We start from the raw sequence: 24661 nt of genomic DNA on the forward strand, positions 1-24661 counted from the left end.
CTATGCACGTCCAAATCCTGGGTCAGGTGCCATTTGATGTCCTTCATCAAATGTCACAAGTCCACAGGTTTGGTCAATTGAAAGACCAGTTCAAACTACTTTCAAATCAATATTTCTAGTTATTCCATTTTAGTTTTTATAACTATTGAATTTCTTCAGGGCTAAAGTGTAATCTCCTTTTATATGTATAAAATTGAGTAAACACAGTTTATTTTATATTTTCCTACACAGCTATGGCATCTTGGTGCCAATTTCTTTGTTTTATATGAATATTTGGAATGTTGTACACTCTTGTGAATGTATATCTATACTTAAAAAAATCAATAAATACATCTATTTTCAAACATTTTATCAAGCTGGAATGGGTTAAATCCTACATAAGCCCCATATGTGACCTTTTGGATATATGCATAATATTTGGCCCTCATTACATCATAGTTAACCTAAACAAACATAGTAGTTATGTTCCTAACAGATAACTTTATTTAACCCATTTTTATAATTAATTTCAAGTTGTTTTGGGTCACTATTCTTCATAAATATTGGGTTATTTTAGCCTTATTTCAAAAAAGACAAACCCTAGTCATGACTAGTTCAAGTCCAAATAGACTTCAATTAAAGAGAAAAAAGTAAATTACCATTTTGGAGGTTCATCTCGCACGGGTCAATGATCGGCAGGTTGACTGGAGCTACACAAGCGGACGACACCTTCCAAGCATTGGCGTGGAGCTGCGGTGTACCTTCGATCATTCCTGCCGGAGACCTGAACAAACCAACAACCCTTAATCATGATTGATGGTCAGTGGAAGGAAGAACTGACTCACAGAAAGTCATCCCTGAGATTTCCATTGAAGGTTCCACAAAGCCCGAGAGTGTGTCCGTGCCAATGGTTCTCCAGCTGCAGATAGACACGACCACCTCGCCCATCATAGAGCAGCCTGAGCCCGATCCGGGTCTTCAACTGTGTGAACACGGAGCTCAGCTTCTGCACGGCCAAAACGTCTAAAAAAAATCCATATTTACATGTCAAATAATGTATCTATTCTAAATATTAGCTGTAGTCAAGTTTTCAAACCATCCGTGTACGGCAGTGCAGGCGCAGGATTGACACCGATCATGACCTCTCCCTCTCTGGTCAGCGTGACTTGATGACTCACGTCTTCATCCAGCACAATGGACACGGACTGAATACACACCTTCTGCTCGACACAATCACAAACATTCTTATTAAATATCATCCGCTTACATGTCCGGCAATGTGTATTACCTCGGCACAGCTGGTGTACTGCAGAGTGACCGTGAATCTACTGCTGCTTTTGCTCTTCGCGAGAACATACTGACACGACCCCGGCTGTAGAAACATCCGTCCATCAAAAGTCGTCACAAAGACGTCACCTACAACGGAGCACTCGGCTAAGGACATAGACATCACAGTTTCTTTAGTTTTCTTTTTTAGGGAAAGTTCCATTTTATTTCTAAAGAAGAAGATGTCACCTGTGCAGTTGTTCTCGGTGCAGTTCCACACTCCTCCAAAACAGGTACTTAAAAAAAACAGCAAGGTTAAAAATTAAAATCACAACTAACACAACTAGGAAAATAATGTCACGACACGATCTGCAGCTTGTAATCCATGCGTTTGTGTCTTCTCGTTTAGACTATTCCAATAGTTTATTTTTGTGTCTAAACAAGAAGGAGCTGTCTCGCCTGCGATTAATACAAATCTCTGCAGCGAGAATTCTGACCAGCTCTAGTAGGAGAACTCACATTTCCCCGATCCTTAAAACTCTTTACTGGCTTCCAGTTTCTTTCAGGATCAATTTTAAAAATCTGGTTCTTACTTTCAGAGCTATTCATGTTATGTCATTTAGACAATGTATTTTATAATGACTACTTCTGATATTTATGGAATATTTTACTATCGGTATAAAAAAACAACAACTTTATTTTTCTAGTTATTATTTTTATTTTTTTAAATCCAACCTTTTAATGTACAAAATGTTTAAATCAATTATTTATCAAGACAAAATCAACCTTTAAATATAGAAATTATTGAACTCAATTGTTTTTAAAAAATGAAATGTTTTATTCAATCACTTAATATCCTGATGGCACATATATACTTGTTTAAAATCACTTAAAAATGATTGAAATAATGTAATTCTTACCAAATGCTGCAGCCTTGTCGCAGCACATGTCCTTGCACGTATGACGCTCCATGGTAAACACAAGGACACTGAGAGGCGGCAATGCAGGTTCCATTTTGCAGAATAAGACCTGAAGAAAGCAGATGAGAATCCATCGGTACTTCACGGCTGGCAAAATACTGATTTTGATTTATATTCAATTACCATCAGGGCAGTAGCAGCCATCCAGGCAATGCAAATTTGTTCCAAGACACTCTTTTTCAAAAGTGCAAGTGGGCGGACAACAGCTGATACAATCTCTATAGACAAAACTTTCCTCACAGCCATCGTCTGTGGAGTTAGAGTAGGATTTGAGGTTAATTCTATAAGAAAGATCTATATCACGTGAGCACTCTAAATGTAGACTAGTGACTTACAGCAAGATGGAAAACTGTCCCTCCACTCTCGTACTGGATACCCCACATGAGAGCAGGCTCGAGTGTACTCGACAAGGGCACGACAAAATGTTTCCTCATCGTCGGACCTGAGTCAAAACAATAATAGTCCACTTTTTCAAAATCAGCCTTCATGACAAGAAAACGTGTTTAATCGTTGACTTACACGCAGAGGTCGCCGATACAGCCGGCAACAAATGGGTTCGGGTCAATATTCTCGTGACAGGACAGAAATGGGAAAAACAGAAGAGCGCTGCATTTCTCTATGGCGTCCTGCATAAAAGATTAGTGAGAATTTTAAAATGTTTACTTTGAAAATAAATTAGAACAGCACTGTGAGAGATGCATATATCAGCCAAGGATCAAATTTCACCACAAACAATCAAATAGTTTAAACAACTTTCTAAGTGGGAATCAATGCGTCTTAAACACAGGGTCGTCATTAGCACTATCAAGTTTCTAAAGCTCTAACAATTGTAACTGCCAATTATTAAACATATTAAATCACCATTAACACAGTAAATGTAACGTCAGTCACGTGTTCTTCACAAAGCTGTATAATTAAACTACAAAGCCTTCAAAACGTTCATAAAACCACTGAAAACACCATCATTTGATCTCTTAAAAGTTGAAGAGTGTTGAGTGAGTGATGTTGTTCCAAAGAGACACCATCAAAAACTTTGTTGGCAGAGTCAACATCGCAGTAAGTCATTCTTTTTTTTTATCACAGACAGGTTTATGTGAGGAGCTAAATTAAGTTAATTGTTGAGGCCGCCTGCTCTCCTCATATAAAAATCTATTAGCCTAACCTCAGAGGATCCATTGTGGGAGTTGAAGCCTGGTTGAATTAAAATTGAAAAAACTTCCTCTGGAATTTTGCTTCTCAGAATTTCGCAGCTCATTTGCTGCTGATTTTTTCAACTTATTTCACTTGATAGTAAAAAAAAATTTCTTCTAATCTGATATTTTTCAGAATATTTAGGCGAAGTAATTTACTAAAAGTCCAGTCCAGGCATATTTATAAGTGATACATTTATTATTTATAAAACTATTTACGGTAAGACTTCCAAAACTTCTTGATTATACAAATAAAAATTGGTTCAGTTTGAGTAAGTGAAGTACGTCGCAGTTCATTAAGAGTCCACTGGAGGCTGGAATTAACAACCAGCCAAGAAAATATTTAAAGCACCGTTTTAAAAAACACATTTATATCCAGATTAAAAAACAGCTTAATCTTAAATACTAATTTTAGTATCTTTCAATTATACATTACAGTTTATCAATTTTCTAGTAATTGCATAATAAAGTGCATGGTACACTTGACAAGTGAGCTCGTATTAGCCGCCGTAGACTAAACTAAATGGGCGCCGTCTAAATCTGGAAGACAACCGTGAATTTGACGTTGTCAAAGTACGACGTCCATACTGTACACAGCCTATGGATAATACTAGAACTTAGTTAGATTTTAATAATAATAGGACCCATTATTTTATCAAAAGATTTCATTCGGAACATGATTGATAACAAGGGGTTAAATTGGATGGCAGGTGGCAGATGCTTTTTTAAACTCACTCAACTCACACCCAATAGGCGAGGAAACATTCCCAGATGCAAGTGAATGTAACCAAAATGTAATCCTCCTTTTCTTAACCAATTATCAACATTCTTTCAGTTTGGCATCGCAGACGGACAGATAAATGCCAACAATAGAATGACCTTCTTGTCTCGGGTAATAATCTTCAAAAATATGTTTCCATGTCTTTTACCTGTCGTCAGGCGAAAGACTATCGATCTGCTTCTATTATAGAACTTCTTTTGTCTTACATCCATATCCGACTCGGACTGGCAGGGTCCATTGAAGTAGAGATCCACTGATGGACAGGCTCTTTCATGAGGCAAGTCCACGGCCCAACTGTTGCCAAAAACTGCAGGCTCATCTGTCTGAATGCCTGAGATAAAAAAAAAAGAAAGAAGAATACCATTACATAAGTCACGTTTTTATTCAATTGTACCGGCACAATTTAGTTTCATATCCATCAAAAATTTAAGACAAATATACAGACTTCATTACAAAATTTAATTCCATGTGCTCTGTCTTTCTTGTCACTTTAAATTCTTTGTTCAAACAAGCAGTAACATTACACAGATCATTCCAATAGAGATTTCTTCCCGCTATTGTAGCCTCAACTTTCATTTCTCCTGTCTCCTATCTGATTGCTTTGGGTCTCCGTGCTACAATAGATGGAGTGAATTTGTGTTGAGAGTATAATAATAATAATTGAGATAAGCGGCTGATGACAGGACAGGACAAGAGAATGGTCTGGTCTGGTCTGACCGGTCTTACCACGGGCAGTGGTGAGGTCATCGCGAGCGAGGTGATTGAAATTCCCACACAAGCCACAGGGTGCGCCATGGTGCTCCTCGCTCATCTTCAGATAAACCCCCGAGCCTCCATCCCAGGCCAGCGAGAACCCGAACACACTTTTGACCAGTAAGTAGTCGGCCAGTCGCTCAATAAACACACCACTGATCGACTGAGGTAGAATTAGCCTGGAACAAGAAAAAAGATTAGGTCATAGGATATCAACATAATAATGTTTTGGAATATGTTAACACACCTACGCCCCCCCTGGTGGACTTGATACCCGGAGATGTGGATCTCTTCCTCGTTGGGGAAGAGCAGGCTAAGAGCTCGCGGACATGAATAGACACTGCCGACACAATGTCTGCTGTTATGGATCTGAGCAAATGAAGAAAGAATCAGAGAAACGGCAGGAATCAGTCAATAACCTCCGAGCGACGACATCATCGGCAATAAACAACAAAGGCTGTCCATTCCCATTTGTCATAGCAATTATTGTGACAGCCGCTTCTAAAGGCAATATCAAACAAATCAATAGTTTTTCTCACAAATATCAACCCCATCCATCAACTGTTGTGAAAACCTTACCCACACGGTGTAGCGTGGAGACGTGGAATGGCAGTCCTGGGCCAAGACATACGAGCAGGTGCCAGGAAAGTAGAAGTACATGCCATCGAACGTCTCATAGTGGTACTGACCCCATGACCTGCAGATCCCATCACGGTCCTGGCCCTGGTTAGGGACTGAGATTTTTATTTTTGTTATTAATCTTTTAAATTATTTGTGTAATCACATGTTTTTAGATGGAATCTACCATCTACTCCAGGACTTCCTTCCCTCCTGGCTCTCGGCAATCAGCCTGATTACATCCTGTGGCGGGTAATTACCTCAAGGCTCTTTATTATTCCGTCTGTGAGCCGCTCACGTCCTTTACTCTCCAGTAAATCCTGACTTTCACTGACATTCCTAATGTACTTTCTAGCTTTCCTCACCAATTCCTGATCATCATCATCTATAACCTTGAAATCATTTGAGTCCAACCCTGAAAATAATCCTGATTTAGCTCTTCTATAAATATGTTTTATTTTTCTATGAGGCTACATTTTAAACATGTGGATTTAAGGGCAAAAAGAGGGAAATTTACATTTAAGAAAATGGAAAAGGACCAGGACCATCCTCATAAAAATATCAAATTGTATTGCCTTAATCAAAAATGGGTTTCATAACCAGGACACACACTTGTGAGTTTGACTAATGTTCTTCAGTCAGTGTCCGGAATCCATCTTGAACAATACAAACTTTTTTTTTTCTGAACATTCTGTTATAAAAGGTGATTCATTTTAGTGTTTTGATTGTATTCTGTTTAATTAAGTCTGATGCCTGAGTTTATTCCTGATCTTAATCTGGTCCACATCTGAGGACAGATGATCAAAGAGTTCCAGTCAAAGGTTTCTATTGAGCCTCAGTTTTAAGTCAATGAACCCGAGTGTCTTCAAAAGAGCATTGTTACGGGGGAATCCCTAGGGGGCTCAAGATTGAGATGGTCTTTCATTTATTTTGGTTGCTAAAAGACAATTTCTTTGAAGATACCTATGGCTGGATCAGTGGTTAACTAAGAGGATATTATTGTAACATGATGGAATAAAAATAAGATTCATATTATCGTTAAACAAATAATAAATATTGCTTTTAATTGGACTCGCTGGAATCAATGCGATCTCTTTAAGTTATATTATTAAGTACTTTCCCTTAAAAAGGTGCTGTGTGATAAATGGAAATTATTTCATTATCTCAAGTTGCATACATAAAATTTGGAGGAGAACTTCAAGTGGGAGTAAGGAAAAGGGATGAAAATCTTCACAGATATGAACATGAGTCTGAAAGAATTCCATCTTGTTGATTTACTTTACTTTATTTAACAATGAGAAATGTGAGTTTGGAAACCATAGAATCTTCAAAATGTCATGAGATGTTTTAATTCATTCAATTGTTGTTTTCCAGGATTTCTTTTCAAGCTCTATATTGAGTTAGGCAAGTAAGCAATAAATACTACAGCCGTCAACATTTATCCTTGGTGGAATTTGGAATCAAATATTTGCTGTACAAGTTTTTGTTTTGTTTGTAAGCATCCCTGTGAATTAACATGCTTAATGCACGAAATATCTACGCTCCAAGAAACTTGTATTCCAGCAAAAGGAAACAATAAACTTATTTGATCTGTTTGGATATTGTGTCAAATCCTCTGGAGGTCCATATTTCGGATTCCATTTCAAGCTTCAATTGAATTACTGTCCTCTTAGGAGCCATGCTGTTTCCGAAGCAGGTGTGTCGACACTAAATTAGCTCATTGAAATGAAAATTGTTTTGAATTGAGGCTTAAGGATCCTACTCTGTAAAACAAATGCATTCTTTGGAGAGATTGATTTTATAACTCAATCTTAAAAGGATTATAGATTTTGTATCCTAGAAAGATTAAGAATCTGATCATTATTGTGGGACAGGCTGCTATCATTATTAATTGGTGATAATGGAATCTTTGCTCAACATAAAAGGCCATTGGAATGTTGACAAAGAATCCTGTTTAATAATTCACATCATTGAAAAAAAAAAGCTTTGAATAGTTTCTTCTGAAAGGGATTTTGTCTTTTGTCTGAAAGAGTGGCATTAAAGAACCTTATCTTCCACATAGTGGCGGTTCATAAAGACAGGTCGTAAATAACCATATTCATCCTTGACACTCAATTTATATACGACACAGCTTTGCATCTATGGTGCTGGTTATCAAGCACTTTCATCCGGCTGTACTCCAGTAACAAGTGGCTGTTTAGCATAGTCGAGTGCACTTACCATCATGCAACAGCTGCATGATTACCTATAGTCTGCTCTCTGGGAGAGAAAAAATTGTGTAAACTAATTGACCTCTTATATATCTGGAATAATTGGGAGATTTGGCTGCTGAGTTTTCGGGTTTTAACTAGATTTTTTTTTTGTTGACTGTATTGAAAGTTATTTTGCGGAAAATGGGAGCAAATGTGTTCATGATTTGGGGAACCTTTAACACTGGGGTCAATTTTGACACAAGACATTTTGAATCAAATTCAATACCATATGAAGTTCTGTTAGGGTTTTTTATCAGTCTTATTTCGTTATAGTGAGCGGGTCACAGTTTGTGTGTCTCCCCTGATTGCTTCTCGTATTGTGCCGGTGCGTCTTCTATGTCATGTGCCATCGCTTTGTTATTTTTTGTGCAAGTGAATTGTTTGGTCAAATTTGTCAGAAGTATTTTTGTAGTTCTTATTCAACCTTTTGTGAAGATACAGTGGGTACGGAAAGTCATCAGACCCCTTTCGACTCGCAAAAATCATTTGAGTTCATTTTTTTCCTCATAGAGCACCCCCATCTTGACAGAAAAAAAACTGAAATGTAGAATTTTTTGCAGACTTATTAAAAAGGGAAAACTGAAATATCACATCGTATAGTAAAGTATTCAGACCCTTTGCTGTGACACTCATATTTAACTCATGACCTTCTGATCCTCCTTGAGATGGTTCTACTCCTTCATTGGAGTCCAGCTGTGTTTCATTAAACTAAATGGACTCGATTAGGAAACACACCTGACTATATAAGACCTTACAGCTAACAATGCATGTCAGAGCATAAGAATCATGAGTTCGAATAAACTGCCCGAAGAGCTCAGAGACAGAATTGTGGCACAGATCTGGCCAAAGTTACAGAAGAATTTCTGCAGCACTCAAGGTTCCTAAGAGCACAGTGGGCTCCATAATCCCTAAATGGAAGATGTTTGGGACGACCAGAACTCTTCCTAGACCTGGCCGCAAAAACTGAGCAATCGTGGGATGAAGGCCTTGGTGAGAGAGGTGAAGAAGAACCCAAAGACCACTGTGGCTGAGCTCCAGAGATACAGTGGGGAGATGGGAGAAAGTCGCAATACTATCCCAACAGTGAACATGGTGGTCGCAGCATCATGCTATTGGGGTGTTTTTCATCTGCAGGGACAGGACGACTGGTTGCAATTGAAGGAAAGATGAATGCGGCCAAGTACAAAGATATCCTGGAAGAAAACCTTTTCCTTAGTGCTCAGGACCTCAGACGGGACCGAAGGTTCACCTTCCAACAACACAATGGTCCTAAGCGCACAGCTTAAAAACTCGAAACTAAACGGCTTCGAAACAACTCTGTCAACAACTGTGACCATTCTTGAATGGCCCAGCCAGAGCCCTGACCTAATCAAGCATCTCTGGAGGAACCTAAAAATGGCTGTCCATCAGAACAGTGCTGTGTCTCAAATCGCATACTTGCGTACTCAATGTTTTAGTGTGTATGTACGTCTTAATTCTCAGTTTGCGAAATTTAGTGCACTATGCACACTAAATTGGCGTACTAAAACGCCCATAAAACCGAGTATAGTTCGATGGACACTATCTACCCTAAATGGCTGCCATCTTAGTGACGTTGTAAACAGAAGTTACATCATATATACAGTATATATATATATATATGCATATACTTAGAGGTGCATTTTCAGCCAACAGTAGGAGGATGACACGTCTTTGGTGCTGATACGGGCGTAAATATCTCGAATATTTCGTTTCTCATATTTCTTTCTTTATTTCTTCTTCCAAAAACGTTCTGGAAGCAGGTGTCGATAGCGTTCAAACAGCTGGTTGCAACCATCGTTAAATAGAAGTAGAAGAAGCTGCTCGTCATTTCCTGTTAGTGCGTTGCTGCTTTGATTTGAGACATACTATCTGTTGAGAATTTGCGTACTAGTTAGTATGTACACTATCCTGATGCATACTAACTTCTAGTATACTAAGAGAAGTATGCGATTTGAGAGACAGCACTGGAAAGGTTCTGCAAGGAAGAATGGCAGGGGATCCCCAAATACAGGTGTGAAAAATGAGTTGCATCATTACCAAGAAGACTCCTGGCTGTGCTAGCTCAAAAGGGTGCTTTTACTCAGCAAGGGGTCTGAATATGTATGACCATGTGATATTTCATATTTCCTTTTTTAATAAATTTGTAAAAAATTCTACATTTGTTTTTTTTCTGTCAAGATGGGGTTCTGACTGAACATCAATGAGGGGGAAAAAAAGAACTTTAATGATTTTAGCGAATGGCTGTAAGGAAAGAAATAGTGAAAATCGAAAGGGGTCACTTGGAGGTGAAGACTTCCTTGATTGATGACATGCGGTTGACTGACCTCGATGATTGACCAATCAAAGCAGAATGTCTATGGTTAAGTTTAACAAGATTTTATCTCCAAGAAAACAAAGCTTTTCAGTGGGTGGTGCTTAAACACCTAATGTAAATATTTCATGTATCAATTGAAATAACGTTTTGTACAAACGGACACAATACTGATAAGTACAATAGAGGTCCAAGATCAATTTAAATTAACATATAAGTTGAACTTTAAATGAGGCAACTCTAAAAAGGCTTCGACAGATTTTGAAAACGCTCCTCTATCACTTTTAATTGAATTTATTTTCTAATTAATTGGCAATTTGTCAGTGACCACAGTTAAATCAATGAACATGGACTTCCATGTTAGAGGTAAGAATGTTACAGCATAATATGTTTTAGTTCATAATAGGCTCAAATAATGAGGTGAAATGTGCCTTGTACTCATACTCACTGATCTGACAGCGGTCTCCCTGTGCCTGGAACTGGGAGCAGTCACACACACCACTGTCTTGACACCAGCCTCCATTGAGGCAGCCGCAGTGTTCTGAAAAATACAAACTTTTATCTGTGTTCTCAGAACCCTGCAAGGGAAATGCATTTACCTGAAGAAGCATCTCTGGCTGTGTAGTTGTGTATGACACTACGTGATAGAGAGGCCTCTGAGAGAAGTGGTCTGTAAGACTTGGAAGACAATCAAAGATTTCAAATTAATTGACAAGGTTGGACGGTCTGATGCACCGCTAATGTATCTTAAAGTTATAAGTACGATCACTTTAAAGTGGAAGAGGTTCCATGGGTTAGTGAGCGGGTCTCAAACGTTACAAAGACAGCTTTGTGTTGCTTAGGCAGCTTTGCGCATGTGGGTGCCCTGACCTCCTCTGGTTCTCTTAGGTGTAGTGTACCAACCTCCTCCCTGAGGAGATCCCGTTTCCTCCGCAGTGCATTAGCCCTCCTGCACACACACAAACATGCACATTAGTGGGAAGAAACAGTCAGAGGGGAGACTTAAGTGCACTTTACACCATTTGAATTACGCCTTAGAACTCCTCTTTGCTGAACCCTCACACACACACTAGTTCATGTACCCCCCACATAATAAGTTACTGTCTCACTTGTACACCCCAGTGACCAATAGTGGCAACTACATCCATCAAAAGCAGACTTTAATATTAGAAACTAACCTTTGTAGTCTTGACACGGAATGTTGACTCTGGGTTCCTGTACATAACAATAGGTCAATACTTGCAGATTTCAGAATCGATTTTATTTATTAGTGTTGTAAACACAACAGAGTACAGAATAAAATAACTAAATAAGATAACACACAAAATAGGCAAAACAGAACCAAGCAGAATATTATTTAAAATGTATGCGCTCACTGAATTTGGAATATAATAAGTAAGTAAGTAAATAATTAATTTTTATTTGTATAGCGCTTTTCCAGACCAGGGTCACAAAGCGCTTAAACAATCAAAACAATATTCAATAAAGTATATACTTTAAAGGTCAATATAAAACTGATAACACAACAGGAGTTCCAGAAACTCAAGTAAAAAAAGCCTGAACAAATAAAAACGTCTTAAGATGTTTCTTGAAGGAATAGTGTAATGTTATTTCTTAATAACTTTTGAAAATTGTTCCATTGTTTTTGTTGACAGTTGAAGGAATTCAGAAAGCAATTTTTTTTTTTTAAATAACTAATTTAATAAAAAGTTGATGAAGTCAAGACTATTAAAACAACATTGTGACACATTTAAATCGATTTGAAGAAGTAAATAAAAATACTTAAGTATTTCATACTGACACCGATTTCCCGTGATTCATTTCGTCTCGTCCTGTTTTCTTGTGAAGATATGAAGCGTGTTTATATCAACAAACTTACCCTCAGTGAGCAGAATCTGCGAGACTGAAAACGTCATGAGGAGAAACTGTTTCAGTGTCCGCGTTAAGTTCATCGCAGAGTCCGAAAGAAAGTCCCGCGTTAATGGAGCATCTCAGGGGTGTGGAGGAGGAGAAGAGGAATCCAAGAGGACTGACCACCTGAGGAGGAGAGAACACCTGAACGACGAGTCCCACCTGAGCAGGTGACGCTGCGCGCGCAAAAGCAGGTAAGCGTTTTGCGAGACAAAATGACAAGTGCGTGTGTGGACGTGCAATGTGGTATTCTTCCATTTCTGCTTCCTAACTTGTTGTTCAAGACTGGTAAACTATTTAGCGTTAACTAACCTTTTTAGCTCTAGGGATTATTATGCTAGCATAACATAGCTAAAGCTAATGTAGCTTCCACATAGTTAGCCATGTACTGCATTAAAAAAAAGACCATTTCGTAATAACTATAAAATATTACATGTATACACATCACTTTTGAATTACTTTTTTATTATTATTATTGTTACATATCAATTTCTTAAAGTATTTTATTTTCTCCTTGGATTTCTAATTAAATAACCACACCGGAAGTCATAAACACCGGAAGTTTAAGGAATTGTATTATTATTATTGCATAGTTATGCACATGTGGTGTTTAAATAAATAAATCGTCAGCTTTTTATTGACGGAGAGAACTTTTGTAAACGTTTCAAATATGGTGTTTGTAGTGTGAACTGTTTATTGGTTCTATTCAGTGAAGCTATTTGCCATTATTTAGATCTGGATCTTTACAAAGTGTAGATTACTAGACATTGCTTTTGCTTATTATTAAAAAAGAAGTCATCAGAAAAACTAGCAGAACTAGCAAAAAAAAATTGCAGTACAAAATTAGGGGTGATACAAGTATGTGTGGTTAAGAAGAGTCGTCTACATTGTGGAACTTGTTTTTCTTAGAATGTACATTTCTTTAAAATTAAATAATTTGTTTTCTACCATTTAATTCCCACCTGAGGGGTAGAAGATGCAGTGTGAACTGGACATATTATTAGTCCGTCAAAAATACCTTTCCATTTTTGACTTATTGGACCATTAGTCTATATATATTACAAGTTTTATTTTTAGAACTGTTAGATCCTGATAAAAGGCTTTTCTCAGCACAATGTTGTTTGTCTCCCTCTACAGGGCATTTCTGCTTATAGATCCCGTATTGCATTTTTATTTCAGGTAACAAAATACATTCAACAACACTTTTCAAAACGTGCATCAAGTTTATTAGCTTTTTTTTTTACACATTTCTGATTTTTTTTAAGCAGTTAAAGCACATATGGATAGCTATCAAAGTATATATAATATAATGCCCATGATTGTTGATTAGTTATTAATAGTTTTTATTGTTTATTTTGCATAAATATGAAAGGGGATGAATGTAAAACTGGAGGTAGTTAAGATAACTGGTGCAATGTTATTTAAAGTAGCAACGTCATGTCTTGACTTTTTCACTTCTTGTTAGACATAAGTGCGTTGACGTCCTCTTCCGATTGAAGGCTGTGCCACTGAGCGATGGGCCGTCGAGGATTGGCCAGCATGTCCGACCAATGCCGTTGCTCCGTCCCAGCAATGCTGCCGCCCAGAAGCACTTTTCCAATGGCATCGTTTTTCCCAATCTTGTCATAGTCCAACACCGTCACTGCAACCTGCACTTTCTGTTAAGACACACAGATCATTAAAACATTCATTAAATCCTCACGATAGAGACTGCACAGAGCATAAGGAAATCAACATAATTATTGACAAGTTAAGTTGCAGTAGAGTCTACCCCACTTTTGCAAACCTCAACTCTTACATGACCTCAGGGTTGAGTTGGCATCATTTCCTTCTCAGTAAACTATGCAACAACTTCCATGTATCTTCCTGAATATTACAGCTTTGTTGAAAACTGCTACTGCTGTTATGCTCTTTGGTTTTTTATGCAGTTTTCCTAGTGATGAATATTTTGTAAAAAAACTTGTTTTTTAAACTCAGCATTGTCATTTATGTGATAAAACTTACCTCTATTTGTTCAGTTGTTACTTCAAAGCTGAATGACTCATTATAATACGGGTTGAGTGTGTTTTTCTTTATCGTCGTTTTCTTTTTCTTGAGCCTTTTTCCATTCTGCATTAAGTGAATCTTCACATAAGGATCTGAGAGAGAACACAGAAGCGTAAAAATGAAAATTTAATTTCTGTAAAATATGAGAACTTTAAGAAACGTGCAAACTCGTGATCAAAGGGATATAGACAGAAATGTATCTTTAACGCATGTCAAAAGTTTATCAGGTTTTGGTGATGGAAATGCAAATTTATGTTTGTGCTTTAATAAGAAAGCATTAGGAAACAGCAATTGAGTAAGTTAGGGCTCATGTATACTACAATGAGCATGTATAAGTAGACAGATATTGCATGTTTACATCTTTAGAGCCTGCTACAGAAGAGACAAACTATATGCTGTGTGAACATTTTGAAACTTGGCCCGTGTTAAACATTTTGGTCATTTTCATTATTGAGTTCAAACCCGAATGCTTTGAAATGCAAGGATAGTGTTTATAACTCTTGAATGTTGCACTCACCTGATAATCCTCCCACGTCCATTTTCTTCAGGTTTTTGGCTTCTAAAATCACCACTGTCAGCTTCCCTGCAGTTGGCACGTACCTCAAGGACAAGCAAATGTCTCCTAAACGCTCACTCTGGTAAAAAAAAAACGAAAATGTATTTTTCACTGGAAAAATATGCCACATCTGCAACAAATCTTTTAGTGAGCCATCAAGCAGCTGTAGTTCATTCATTTAACTCTACAAAATTACAGAGATTTATTTCAGACGACTATGATAAACATGGATGAAAAATGACTCTCAAATTCACATCACTATCATTTTAAAACGTGTTCATTATACTTGGATGTTTTACAAATGGAACATCATTTCTACTCCCTCTGTATGGTCTCACCTCCTCCTTCTCGGCCCTCTGCAGATCCCTCCACTGCTGCAGAGACTGGCTGAAGTCCACGCTGCTCATCAGGATCTTTACTGCTCCGATGGCATCGTGTTTGGAGAAGCGGTCAAAGTCATATACGGTCATCACAAGCGTCTTCCCGCCCAACTCCGTGTACGGTACCTGAACACGAAAAGTATGTTTGAAAAATGCAATTTGCTATTAAAGTATTTCTATTAAAATACCTTAAAGGTGAAGGTCTCATTAAAGTTGGGCTCCAGGGTCTTTCGGTGCACTTTGGTTTCAAACTTTTTCTTCTTGTCGGGGAGTAAATACAGTTTAACGTAGGGATCCGAACTTCCTCCGACATCCATGGCAGGAAGCTCTGCTGCCTGAAGGATGCCAACTACCAACTAAAATGAGAGGAATTAATCAGATATTATATTAAACATGGCTTCATAAGACTCTCAAGACGATAGTGTTTTAGTGAGTATTGGTTGTTATTCATTACATTTAGGGATACAATAATATTTAGAAAATAAATGTCACTAATGCAAATATTTTCATGTGACTGCTATTCACAACTTGATTTATAGACAAAGATGAAGCTTATGATTACATTAGCATTTTTAAGTGCAATTTCTTTCTGACCTATTATAGTTTTGTAAAATGTACTCTGGTTTTATTCGTGAACAGTACAGAAAACAGTAATGGTAGAGCATAATGATTGTAAAACCTCAATATTAGTGTTAAAAAGGGTGGAAATATAGTGTATTTTTTAAAATGAAGATCAAAGTTTGTTGTGCGATTTGAACCTGATTAGCATCAACTCACCGTGTTGTCAGTGAAATTGTAGTCCAGTGTGAAATGAAGTCGGCCCAATTTTTCATCCTCTTTGGGCTCATTATCTGAGAGTTCTGTTTCCTTTTGACTTTCGCTTTTCACTGGCTGCAGACAGATGCACAAGTTAACATTGAGATGAATGCAAATTCCTTTATCTTCAAATGGAAGACAACAGAATGTGTGTGGGATCTGTAAAAATGCTTGTTTCAGCTGTCAGTTTTGGTGGTTGGAGGTGACTTGGATGTGATACAAGGACAGGACATCTGCAGGAGGTGTGCGAGTTTGCGTATGTGTGTGTCGGACCTCTTTGTAACCTCCATCCATTTCCGTGTCAGAGCCTCCCTTGCTTTTTTCTTTCTCTTTTTTCTTGTCCTTTTCTTTGTCCTTGTCTTTTTTCAGGCATTTCTTCCAGAAACACGCGGCACAGGACAGCAGCGCACACAACGACACGATGCAAAGAGCAGCTACTGCCCAAGACGGCACTGTGAGACACATATCACACACTTCAGTCAGTAGTAATTTACTATGATTTAAGATGTCAAAATAACCAACAAACATCTGGTAGACATTTGAATAAACACTCAACACAAGTTAACGATTTATTATATTTAACATTTCAAATATTATTTTGTCTCCACCCTACCTGCACTTTTTTCTTTATACCCTGTCATTTCTCTCCAAGTTTAAACTAGTCTGTTTTCACAACCTTTACTCTACACTGAATTCACTTTAATTAGAATGAAAAAGCTGTCTTTTTCTTAAATATATTTTGGATAATTGGTTTTTAAAAGTTTAGTTGGAGTCTTCATCAGTGGGAGAAGTCTGTGTGCCTCCTGGGGCAAGATTGACTTTCCACACAGCCGCAGGCTTCGACAGCTAATTTCCAAATTATTTACTCAAAATAATACAAGTCCATGTAAAAGCTCTTATTAGTTGATAAGCCATACATAGTTGGCTCTTGATTGACGTCACTACTGATTACTTGGCTTAATGTATTTTACATCTTTAATCAAAGAGAGAAATCAGAGATCTCTCTTCATTTCAACCGGTTAAAACAAACAAGATTTCAATCATGAAATGGATGATGGATAGATGAATGGATAGATGCGATGATGAGATATCACCAGAATACGTTTTTTTCTTTATATTTCTTGTTGTCTATACTTCAATTATTTTTTAGAAGTTTAATAATTAATGTATAAAAGAAGGTAAATGGGCGTCTTTTGTCGATTTTCATTTTAAATCTCTTTTAACTGTTGATGATTTTTACAAGCCAAAAAAAAAAGATCTCCTCTTGTGTGGATTAAAGGACCTTAGTTGTGTTCCTAAGAACCAAAGATTTATTTAATTTTATATTTGATATGTGTGTTTGGTTTCTAAAGTGGAAAAGGTTGTGAGATTCAACCAAACTTGTCGTGACAAAGCGATAGCAGACCTCTGTAATCAGAACATATTTTAAAAATTGCTTTTGATTCAAGCTGCTACAGAAGCTCGGATCATTATCATCCTGTCTATTTTCTATTTCATTTCATTTCATTTGTGTAGTTTCTGTTATCACTGTGTCTGAACTCAGTTTCCTTTATAGAACAATCCTCACACTTATAGTAAAGTACTATATTTAAGACTAATGACAAAAGCTGCAATGACACTTTCATGTTGCATTAAATATATTTAGTTTACTCACTGTGGATTTTTGGCAGTTCATTCATGAATTTTTTGGTGTTATTTCCCCCAGGTTGGCTTTGACCTGGTTGGATGGTGGCATTTGGGAAATGCACTGAGGTATCTGACGGACCAGCAGCTTGGCGGATCCCGGTCATGATATTGGGTTTTACGTGTACTCAAAACTAAATGGGCGGAAAAGACAGGACAAAAGGTTTGTAAAGATAATCAGTATAAACATAACAATCCATACGACCTTATACTCGGACAGAAGCAAGATTGATTTGACGTTTCTGCGCCGATACTGTTTCTTTAGACATTGAGTGAAAATCAGGGTCAAATGGCTTCTCAATTTTCTGCTGCTTGGGCACTAAAACGAAACATGGGATATGTTGCTGCCAAAGCTGCTGACGTGAAGGTAAGCACCGGAGCATGTTAATCACCACGCATGGTCCTGTGATCTTTAATCACAGGTGAGGATCAAGGTCAGAACTTTAGACGGATAAGTAAAAAAAAAACAATTAATTACCTGTAAAATATTGTGAGATTTCTGACCCGTTTTAAAAAATGTTTGATCTTGAACTAAATTATATAAACCTGCGTATATATAGATATATAGATATATCTATATATACAGTATATATATCGCATATACAGTTTGTACGTGTGTGTGTGTGTGTGTGTGTGTGTGTGTGTGTGTGTGTGTGTGTGTGTGTGTGTGTGTGTGTGTGTGTGTGTGTGTGTGTGTGTGTGTGTGTGTGTGTGTGTGTGTGTGTGTGTGTGTGTGTGTGTGTGTTATAGTTTAAACTTTAAAGGCTCAATAAGAATTCAAATAATAATTAAAGGACACTAATCATTAATCATTAATAGTTCCTGAACAAACCACTACCTCATTATTTGAAGATCATCCATATCGAATTGACTGTGAATTAAAATGCAATTTCAAAGGAACAGCATCAACGTCAAAAGAAATCTTCAGACAGAATCACAGTTTTAAAAACCTATATAATTGTTTTAATTTTTCAATTATCCTCTATTTGAATTTAGCACCAGATGTTTGTTATCCAGGAGTTCTCAGATTAAAGGAAAATTTGATCATTGTATATGAAAATGTATCGTACCTTTTTGCTGTGTAGTGTGTTTGAATCAATAAAGGTAAAGGATAATTATTTAATTATTTCTGAGTCAAGGAAATTATCTTATTATATGTTCGTTTACATAAAATGTCATTTATTTTTTTCAAACCTCAATAATTTGAAAGGTCATCTGGCTTACCTGTACTTGATGTCCAGCGGTCGATCTTCTAATCACAAATTTTCCTTACAGACAAAAGGGAAGCAGCAAGAATGGATGGTATCCAGAGGAGAGTGTGAAGAGGGAAAAGTGTCAGCGCCCTTGTTGTTGTGTCTTACAGGACATCCGGAAAAGGTGAGTGCAAGTGTGTCAAACTTTGATCAACCACCGGGGCGAGTGAGCTGAGTGAAGTGTGGCTCGATCATCCCGCGCACTCTGTGCAATGTTCACACTTCTGTTTATCCACATCTCCTGGGACCGCTGGCCTTTTCCATGCTCCTCCTTTCTTGACCTCCGTCCCATCCCTAGAAGTCACCCTCCCCGGGCCACTGCATACTGAATAATCATTAATATTCATTAGTGCAGTGACACAACTTTTGGAAAGGCTTGTTAGCATACTGAAAGTTCAGCAGCGGAGAACATTTACATTCATCGCGGACATCACTTGGTGAGCGTCTGTAAATCTCGCAGCAACAGCAGATCTGTCTTATGTTGTCTATGTATAGGTGATGATGCCAGATTTAGAAAGTGAGGATGTGGGTTCTGCAGCATCCCACAGATCAGGTTCCGGCCCCGCCCCTTTCACCTTGAGGTAACAGAGATGGGCAGTGATACAGAAGGAAGGACAGAAAGAGAGGACTGGGTAGAGGGCAGTTTGACATCTGATACCCAAAATTACCTAGTTGGATTTTTTTTTTTCTTTTTAAAAATAATATATTAATTTTCCAGATGCTTCATGTAGGACCTTTTACATCGCAGAGGCTGAAAACTCTAATGTGTTTTGCAATCAATATTCATCACAAGTAATTACTTATTTACTTACAAGTGGTCTTGAGAATGACAGAGTGGATAGATGGGGACAGTGTCAATAGTTGCCAAGATCCATTTATGTGAACTTCAAGACATGCCATTTAATAGATGAAGAAATATAATCCTGTTCCTGAAGGAATGGCACTATAAGAAACAATTAATGATGTGTATTTGTGGATCTCCTGATGGCTTTATAAAGTCCTTTTCTTAATCTAAGGTTAGGCACAATATGTCAAACAATATAATAATACTGATTCTCTAAAATCATGAACGCTCTTACACTTGAGCCTATAATCTTGGTAATACTACAGATATTAAGAATACTGCATATATTTATGCACTTGCTTACAGTAATCTTCTAAGGACACTTCGTAAAAGCAGAGAGAAAACATCACAGAAGAAAAAGAGACAATTTGACAACAATTAAACATTATAAGTACAATTTTAATACTACCTATAGCCTCAAAGAACGTCGTGTGGACGCAATGCAAATAATCTAACGCTAGGTGGCGACTCTTACTTTATTCGAGAATTACACTCACGAAGAAGAGCCGTATCCAGGATACAGAAAAGAAGCTCCGCTGCAGCTGATCTGAGGGTGAGTCTCTTAAATCCATATTTTTTGTTAAGAATTAAACATTCCTCCGACATTTTTGGATGATTAACAATGACTTGAAACTTTTACCATAAAATTCACGGCTAAAAGAACATGGTCACTTCGAGGTATAAGCTATTGTGAGGTTCATCTATGTCAAAATCATGCATTATTTTTTATAGTTTTGTTAAAATTCTTAAAAAAGGCTACATGTTTTTGTTTGTTGGGTAACTTTTCCTAGTGTGTATTACGTATGTCAGCTGCGTAAATCTTTGTTTGGTATAAGCACATTTCTATATTGAGTCTTACATGCAGCATTTTATTGTAGGCATTTCAAGTCACTTCTGTCTCTTTAACTCCACACAGGTAATGAGGATGTCAAGGGTTGAAGTTCTACATCTGAATCATGTTGTTCAGGCCGTGGATACCCTGGAGTCTGTCATTCTCCGCAGCTTTGGCCCCGAAGGAGGTCAGGTGCTGTTCACTCGGGACACAGGACAGGTGATGTTGACTCGCTGTGGGAGTCGTATCCTCACAGCTTTACATCTGGAGAATCCAATTGCCCGGTACGCTTCTTTCTTGACACATTTTTACCGCTATGATTTTGGTGCTTTGTTTGTTTCTTTTCTGGCATTTCTCGTTTTAACACATGACCACATTTATCCTATTCTTCATGTAATTGTAAATACCTTACATTTTTAATATTGGAAACATTGTGCAAAGAATCAATCTAAATACATTGACACGAGAAGTTTGAAATAATAATTTATTATGCATATGTTATAGAACATTGATGTTAGTGTAAACGATACAATACAAACAACTGACAAATTAGTTGAATATGAATGAAATTTCATCATGGTATGCGAAAAGAATGTTATCCCTCAGTGATTTTTCTGGCAGACCGCAATTCACACTCCCAGATATCTTCCCCATAGGCCCATTATAATAGATTGTGCAATATTAACTTTCAAATTATAATGGATATCACACCCTAGTGAATTGCATTAAAAATAATCATATTAAGTTGGTCAAAGTTTGAATTTGGAAAACACATGTAACACTTTTTCAACAAATGTTTTGATTTCAGGATGGTTGTGGAGTGCACTTTGAATCACGGTACAAATACCGGGGATGGAACAAAGACATTCATCATTTTTCTAGCCTCATTACTGAGGAGAATTCAAACAACAGCCTTGAACGAACATCCTATATCAAACACCGCTACCTCCCGGGAAAGAGCAGTGACTGCCACTGCCGGACGATTGGCGGATGAGTTGCTGACCTTTGCCCTGCAGAATCTTTGGCATCTGATCTGTCTAGAAGTCGTCCCCTATGGTCACTGTCTTGTGTTGGAGGATTGTACTGGAAAAGTGGCGGACTCAGCTGGAACAGATACTCTTCAAAAGTTGCTGTCTTCGTTTTTTCATACCCGTGTGGGTCGTGGCCACTGTGATTTTGTTGCTGATCTGCTCTGCAAACTGCTTTCATACTGGAAAGTGAAATATTCTAAAGGATGTCACTTCTCCCTACAGTTTGTGAGTGACAGCTTTGCTGTTTTGCACACCCCCGTATCAGGCTTTCCTCTCGCTTGCTCACGTTTGATTGAAGGACAAGTGATCCACAGAGACTTTGCAACACAGTGCCACCACACTGACCAGCCAGTGAAAGCTGTGGTTGTTACAACATGTCTGCAGAAGAAAATGCTGAGCACTGAATATGTCATAGAGCTCTCGGGTCAAACGGGTCTGACAGATGAAGGAAATCTTGTACGTTTCGGTGCATGGAGTGAATCGACACTGGAATGTGTGTTTGCAGCCTTGTCGAAATTAGGAGTCTCCTTTCTCCTTTCTGCAGTCAAACAATCTGAAGCAGTTCTGGCTCTGGCCACACAGAAGGACATGAGTGTTGTGGAGTGTGTAAGTGACGATGAGCTCAACCTCTTTGCTCACCTCAGCAAAACCAAACCAGTCTTGGACGACGAAAGCATTCAACCAGAGCATGTCGCTACCCTGAAGTTCTGCAGACCCGTTGTGCTCGGAGCGCATAGGTTTGTAAACATTCTTCCTACACATTTAAATATAGGATGTAGAATCATTAACAATAATTTCCTTAGCTATAATATATCGTTTTAAATGTATTGTTTCATTAAAGGTAATTTCAACAAAACCATAGCAACAGCAGTTCATCTTATTTTAGAATGTAAAAAAGGGTCGAAGCATATTGTGCAATAACATAAAAGCAGCAGATTGTGTTCAAAAACATATCTGCCATGTAATCTTGGTTTAGGAATTATATTCTGCAGGGAACCATATTTCGCAAGCTCCCCTTGCCCAGATCTGTATTGTTTGATAGTGACGTATTTTGGTCAGGATTTTATCAACTCGATGATATCTTGTAAACATGTTTGCCAAATGAAAGTAATAGCTTTTTAGTTTGAGTCCAAGAGATCTGATTATGCTCGTATTATGGTCTTTCTACAAATCTTGCACCATTTTTATTTTGCATTGAAAACCATCAAACAGGTGAGACAAGCCAGTCACTTAATGTAAGAAACTAATGACCTAAAAACATTAGTTTCTCACCTCAAATCGCTTTTAATGTTAATCTTTGTATTGTGTAATTTCTTTTAAAGAAAACGTGTTAATCTTTAGCACACTGTAACACACAAGGTGTTTCATAAAAATCTCCTCATTACATATTACTTTTCTTATGTTCAATATTTCTTGAAGATTTATAGGAGATCATTTGGAGTAATTTGTAAAATGTTACAAGCTGGTACTTCAATAGGAAAGCTTTTCTGCAATTGGTTAATATGATTGTAAATTCATATGTTGGGTACTACTCATTTTATGTTTAACTTTCTGTGCATGGAGAAATTGTTCATGATTAAAATTAGAAGTAAAATAGGGTAAGTTGATATTTACATTACGTTAGATAGTTAAAACACTTCTATTAACAGATCTGTTTTTAATCATCTGACGGAATTAGAAACTTGGTTTATAAAAAATAAAAAAAGGCACATGTTTAATAAAATGAGCCATAATTTATTGTTTTAACTGACAACAAATGTATCCACAGAAATGTGTTCACAATGGTTACTCTACAATTCTTCGTTTTACAGATACGTTCATGTGGATTTTCCTGACCCTGAAGAGCACATGGAAGCTAAAGCTTACAGCGTTATCATCTGTGGTTCTGGTGAAGGCCAAACAGATCAGTATTCATGTGCGTTTCAAGACGCCCTTCGAATGCTGCTCAAAACATGCGAGTCCTTCGATTCAACTCAAACTTCTCCGTTAGCGAAAACATCGGAGTCTGGCCGGAGCTGCCTGAAAGAAGCAGCCAAGTCTTCTACTAGTTCTGTCCCAACTGAAGATTTGGACCCAGCCTGGGTCATAAATGCTGGTGGGACATTTGAGTTTCTCTTGTACAATGCTCTCATGCAGCGTGTACAGACTAATTTAATTGACAATAACACAGAGAAACCTGACGTTTATAAGATCTTGGCAACTGCCCTTCTGAGCGTGCCCGGACAGATTTACTCCCAAAGACATTTTTTAAAGATGCAAACAAGATTCCTGAGATCATGTACAAGTTCCACAAGTGAGATGCTGTCGAATGTTTTTGAGTTGGACCCCGGCCTTGAGTCAGTCTCCTGTAAATACAAGCTGGTTTTGGCTGTGCTGCAGTGTGTCAGAAGTCTCCTCCGGGTTGATACGATCGTACAAACACACACTGTGATACATAGAAGCACAAATAGACTCTCAAACATTTCTTGGGAGGTCCTAGAGGACGAAGACTAACATTTGTGTGTGTGTGTGAGAAGAATAAGCAACAACACTTTTGGTACATTGATGAAAGATGTGTAGCTATTTCTGCTACTATTAATATGTGCTCTAATTTTATCACATGGATGCAGGGATGACTGTGTTAGGAAAACACGTTTCTTACAAAAATTACTTCAAAGAAGGAGAAATAAAGGAGCAACATCCATTTTTTTTGTTATTTTTTTCACTGATTATCTTGCATATTTACATAATCAACGCACATCAACATAAAATAAACATTCACATACACGCACTCCCTAAAATAAAGTAAAATCGGCAACAAAAAACTATTTATTTTTTTCATGAAACAGATTTTCTCCATCCTTTGTCAATTTTCTCAATATTTGATGTTTCCCCCAGCCTCTCCAATCCTTCAATCCAATCTCATAAAATTTGTATCAGTCCTTGGTTCATACTCTGCTTCAGAAAGTTCTTAAATTTCAGCTTCAGCTAAAAAAAAAAGGATTGTTTAATCAAAAAAATAAACAATTGAAAACTAGTGATATTACTTCGATTTTCTTTTTTTAAATACTGTAAAAATGTAAATACTCAATACTGTAAATTAAAGAATTAAGCAAGAGCAGGGATGTTAAAACAGGTATCAACATACCAACAGAACATAATTTGAGTTATTTATAATT

At 37.5% G+C, this 24661-nt stretch overlaps 3 protein-coding genes across 5 annotated transcripts in view; 1 reads left to right on the forward strand and 2 right to left on the reverse strand.

The window, feature by feature from the left end:
- otogl (otogelin-like) overlaps nt 1-12112 on the reverse strand; it is a 33028-nt gene extending 20916 nt beyond the window's left edge. Inside the window, exons 1-18 of the mRNA XM_087796578.1 lie at nt 12031-12112; nt 11330-11366; nt 11055-11100; nt 10751-10829; nt 10600-10692; nt 5529-5683; nt 5197-5318; nt 4923-5128; nt 4403-4527; nt 2745-2851; nt 2561-2667; nt 2349-2474; nt 2166-2274; nt 1495-1541; nt 1268-1413; nt 1076-1199; nt 825-1002; nt 639-763 (exon numbers count right to left, since the gene is read on the reverse strand). Of these exons, the coding sequence (XP_087652704.1) occupies nt 639-763; nt 825-1002; nt 1076-1199; nt 1268-1413; nt 1495-1541; nt 2166-2274; nt 2349-2474; nt 2561-2667; nt 2745-2851; nt 4403-4527; nt 4923-5128; nt 5197-5318; nt 5529-5683; nt 10600-10692; nt 10751-10829; nt 11055-11100; nt 11330-11366; nt 12031-12103 (2005 nt within the window). The 5' untranslated portion in view covers nt 12104-12112. The remainder of the gene's footprint in view (nt 1-638; nt 764-824; nt 1003-1075; nt 1200-1267; nt 1414-1494; nt 1542-2165; nt 2275-2348; nt 2475-2560; nt 2668-2744; nt 2852-4402; nt 4528-4922; nt 5129-5196; nt 5319-5528; nt 5684-10599; nt 10693-10750; nt 10830-11054; nt 11101-11329; nt 11367-12030) is intronic.
- Nucleotides 12113-13145: 1033 nt separating this feature from the next.
- Nucleotides 13146-17650, reverse strand: LOC148073811 (synaptotagmin-1-like). The gene is made up of 8 exons (XM_087796582.1): nt 17515-17650; nt 16134-16312; nt 15822-15935; nt 15233-15400; nt 15003-15170; nt 14626-14743; nt 14067-14200; nt 13146-13720 (listed from the first exon to the last, which is right to left on the reverse strand). Exons 1-8 carry the CDS (start codon nt 17648-17650, stop codon nt 13514-13516), a joined length of 1224 nt encoding a protein of 407 aa, XP_087652708.1. The 3' UTR covers nt 13146-13513.
- On the forward strand, nt 17576-24456 carry bbs10 (Bardet-Biedl syndrome 10). Of its 3 annotated transcripts, XM_087796580.1 has the most exons (6): nt 17576-17706; nt 17809-17910; nt 18819-20193; nt 20557-20756; nt 21281-22240; nt 23315-24456. In XM_087796580.1, the coding sequence occupies exons 4-6, from the start codon at nt 20560-20562 to the stop codon at nt 23994-23996; spliced, it is 1839 nt and encodes a 612-aa protein (XP_087652706.1). In that variant the 5' UTR covers nt 17576-17706; nt 17809-17910; nt 18819-20193; nt 20557-20559; the 3' UTR covers nt 23997-24456. The 3 variants fall into 3 exon arrangements, with proteins under 3 accessions (XP_087652706.1, XP_087652705.1, XP_087652707.1); XM_087796579.1 differs by having other exon boundaries at nt 18819-20756; XM_087796581.1 differs by lacking the exon at nt 23315-24456 and having other exon boundaries at nt 18819-20756; nt 21281-21959; nt 22048-22225.
- Nucleotides 24457-24661: the final 205 nt, after the last annotated feature.

Source organism: Callionymus lyra, chromosome 8, assembly GCF_982586985.1.
Source record: "Callionymus lyra chromosome 8, fCalLyr1.hap1.1, whole genome shotgun sequence".
NCBI classification, from domain to species: Eukaryota; Metazoa; Chordata; class Actinopteri; order Syngnathiformes; family Callionymidae; genus Callionymus; species Callionymus lyra.

Excerpts from the sequence above, each read along its gene's own strand:
- LOC148073811 (XM_087796582.1), bottom strand. The coding sequence starts at position 17,650 with ATGACCGGGATCCGCCAAGCTGCTGGTCCGTCAGATACCTCAGTGCAT. Across the intron at positions 15,936-16,133 it reads TGGATGGAGGTTACAAAGAG|CCAGTGAAAAGCGAAAGTCA; the intron begins GTCCGACACACA and ends ATCTGTCTGCAG. Across the intron at positions 15,401-15,821 it reads ACAATTTCACTGACAACACG|TTGGTAGTTGGCATCCTTCA; the intron begins GTGAGTTGATGC and ends CTCTCATTTTAG.
- bbs10 (XM_087796579.1), top strand. The coding sequence starts at position 20,500 with ATGCAGCATTTTATTGTAGGCATTTCAAGTCACTTCTGTCTCTTTAAC. Across the intron at positions 20,757-21,280 it reads CTGGAGAATCCAATTGCCCG|GATGGTTGTGGAGTGCACTT; the intron begins GTACGCTTCTTT and ends TTTTGATTTCAG. Across the intron at positions 22,241-23,314 it reads GTTGTGCTCGGAGCGCATAG|ATACGTTCATGTGGATTTTC; the intron begins GTTTGTAAACAT and ends TTCGTTTTACAG.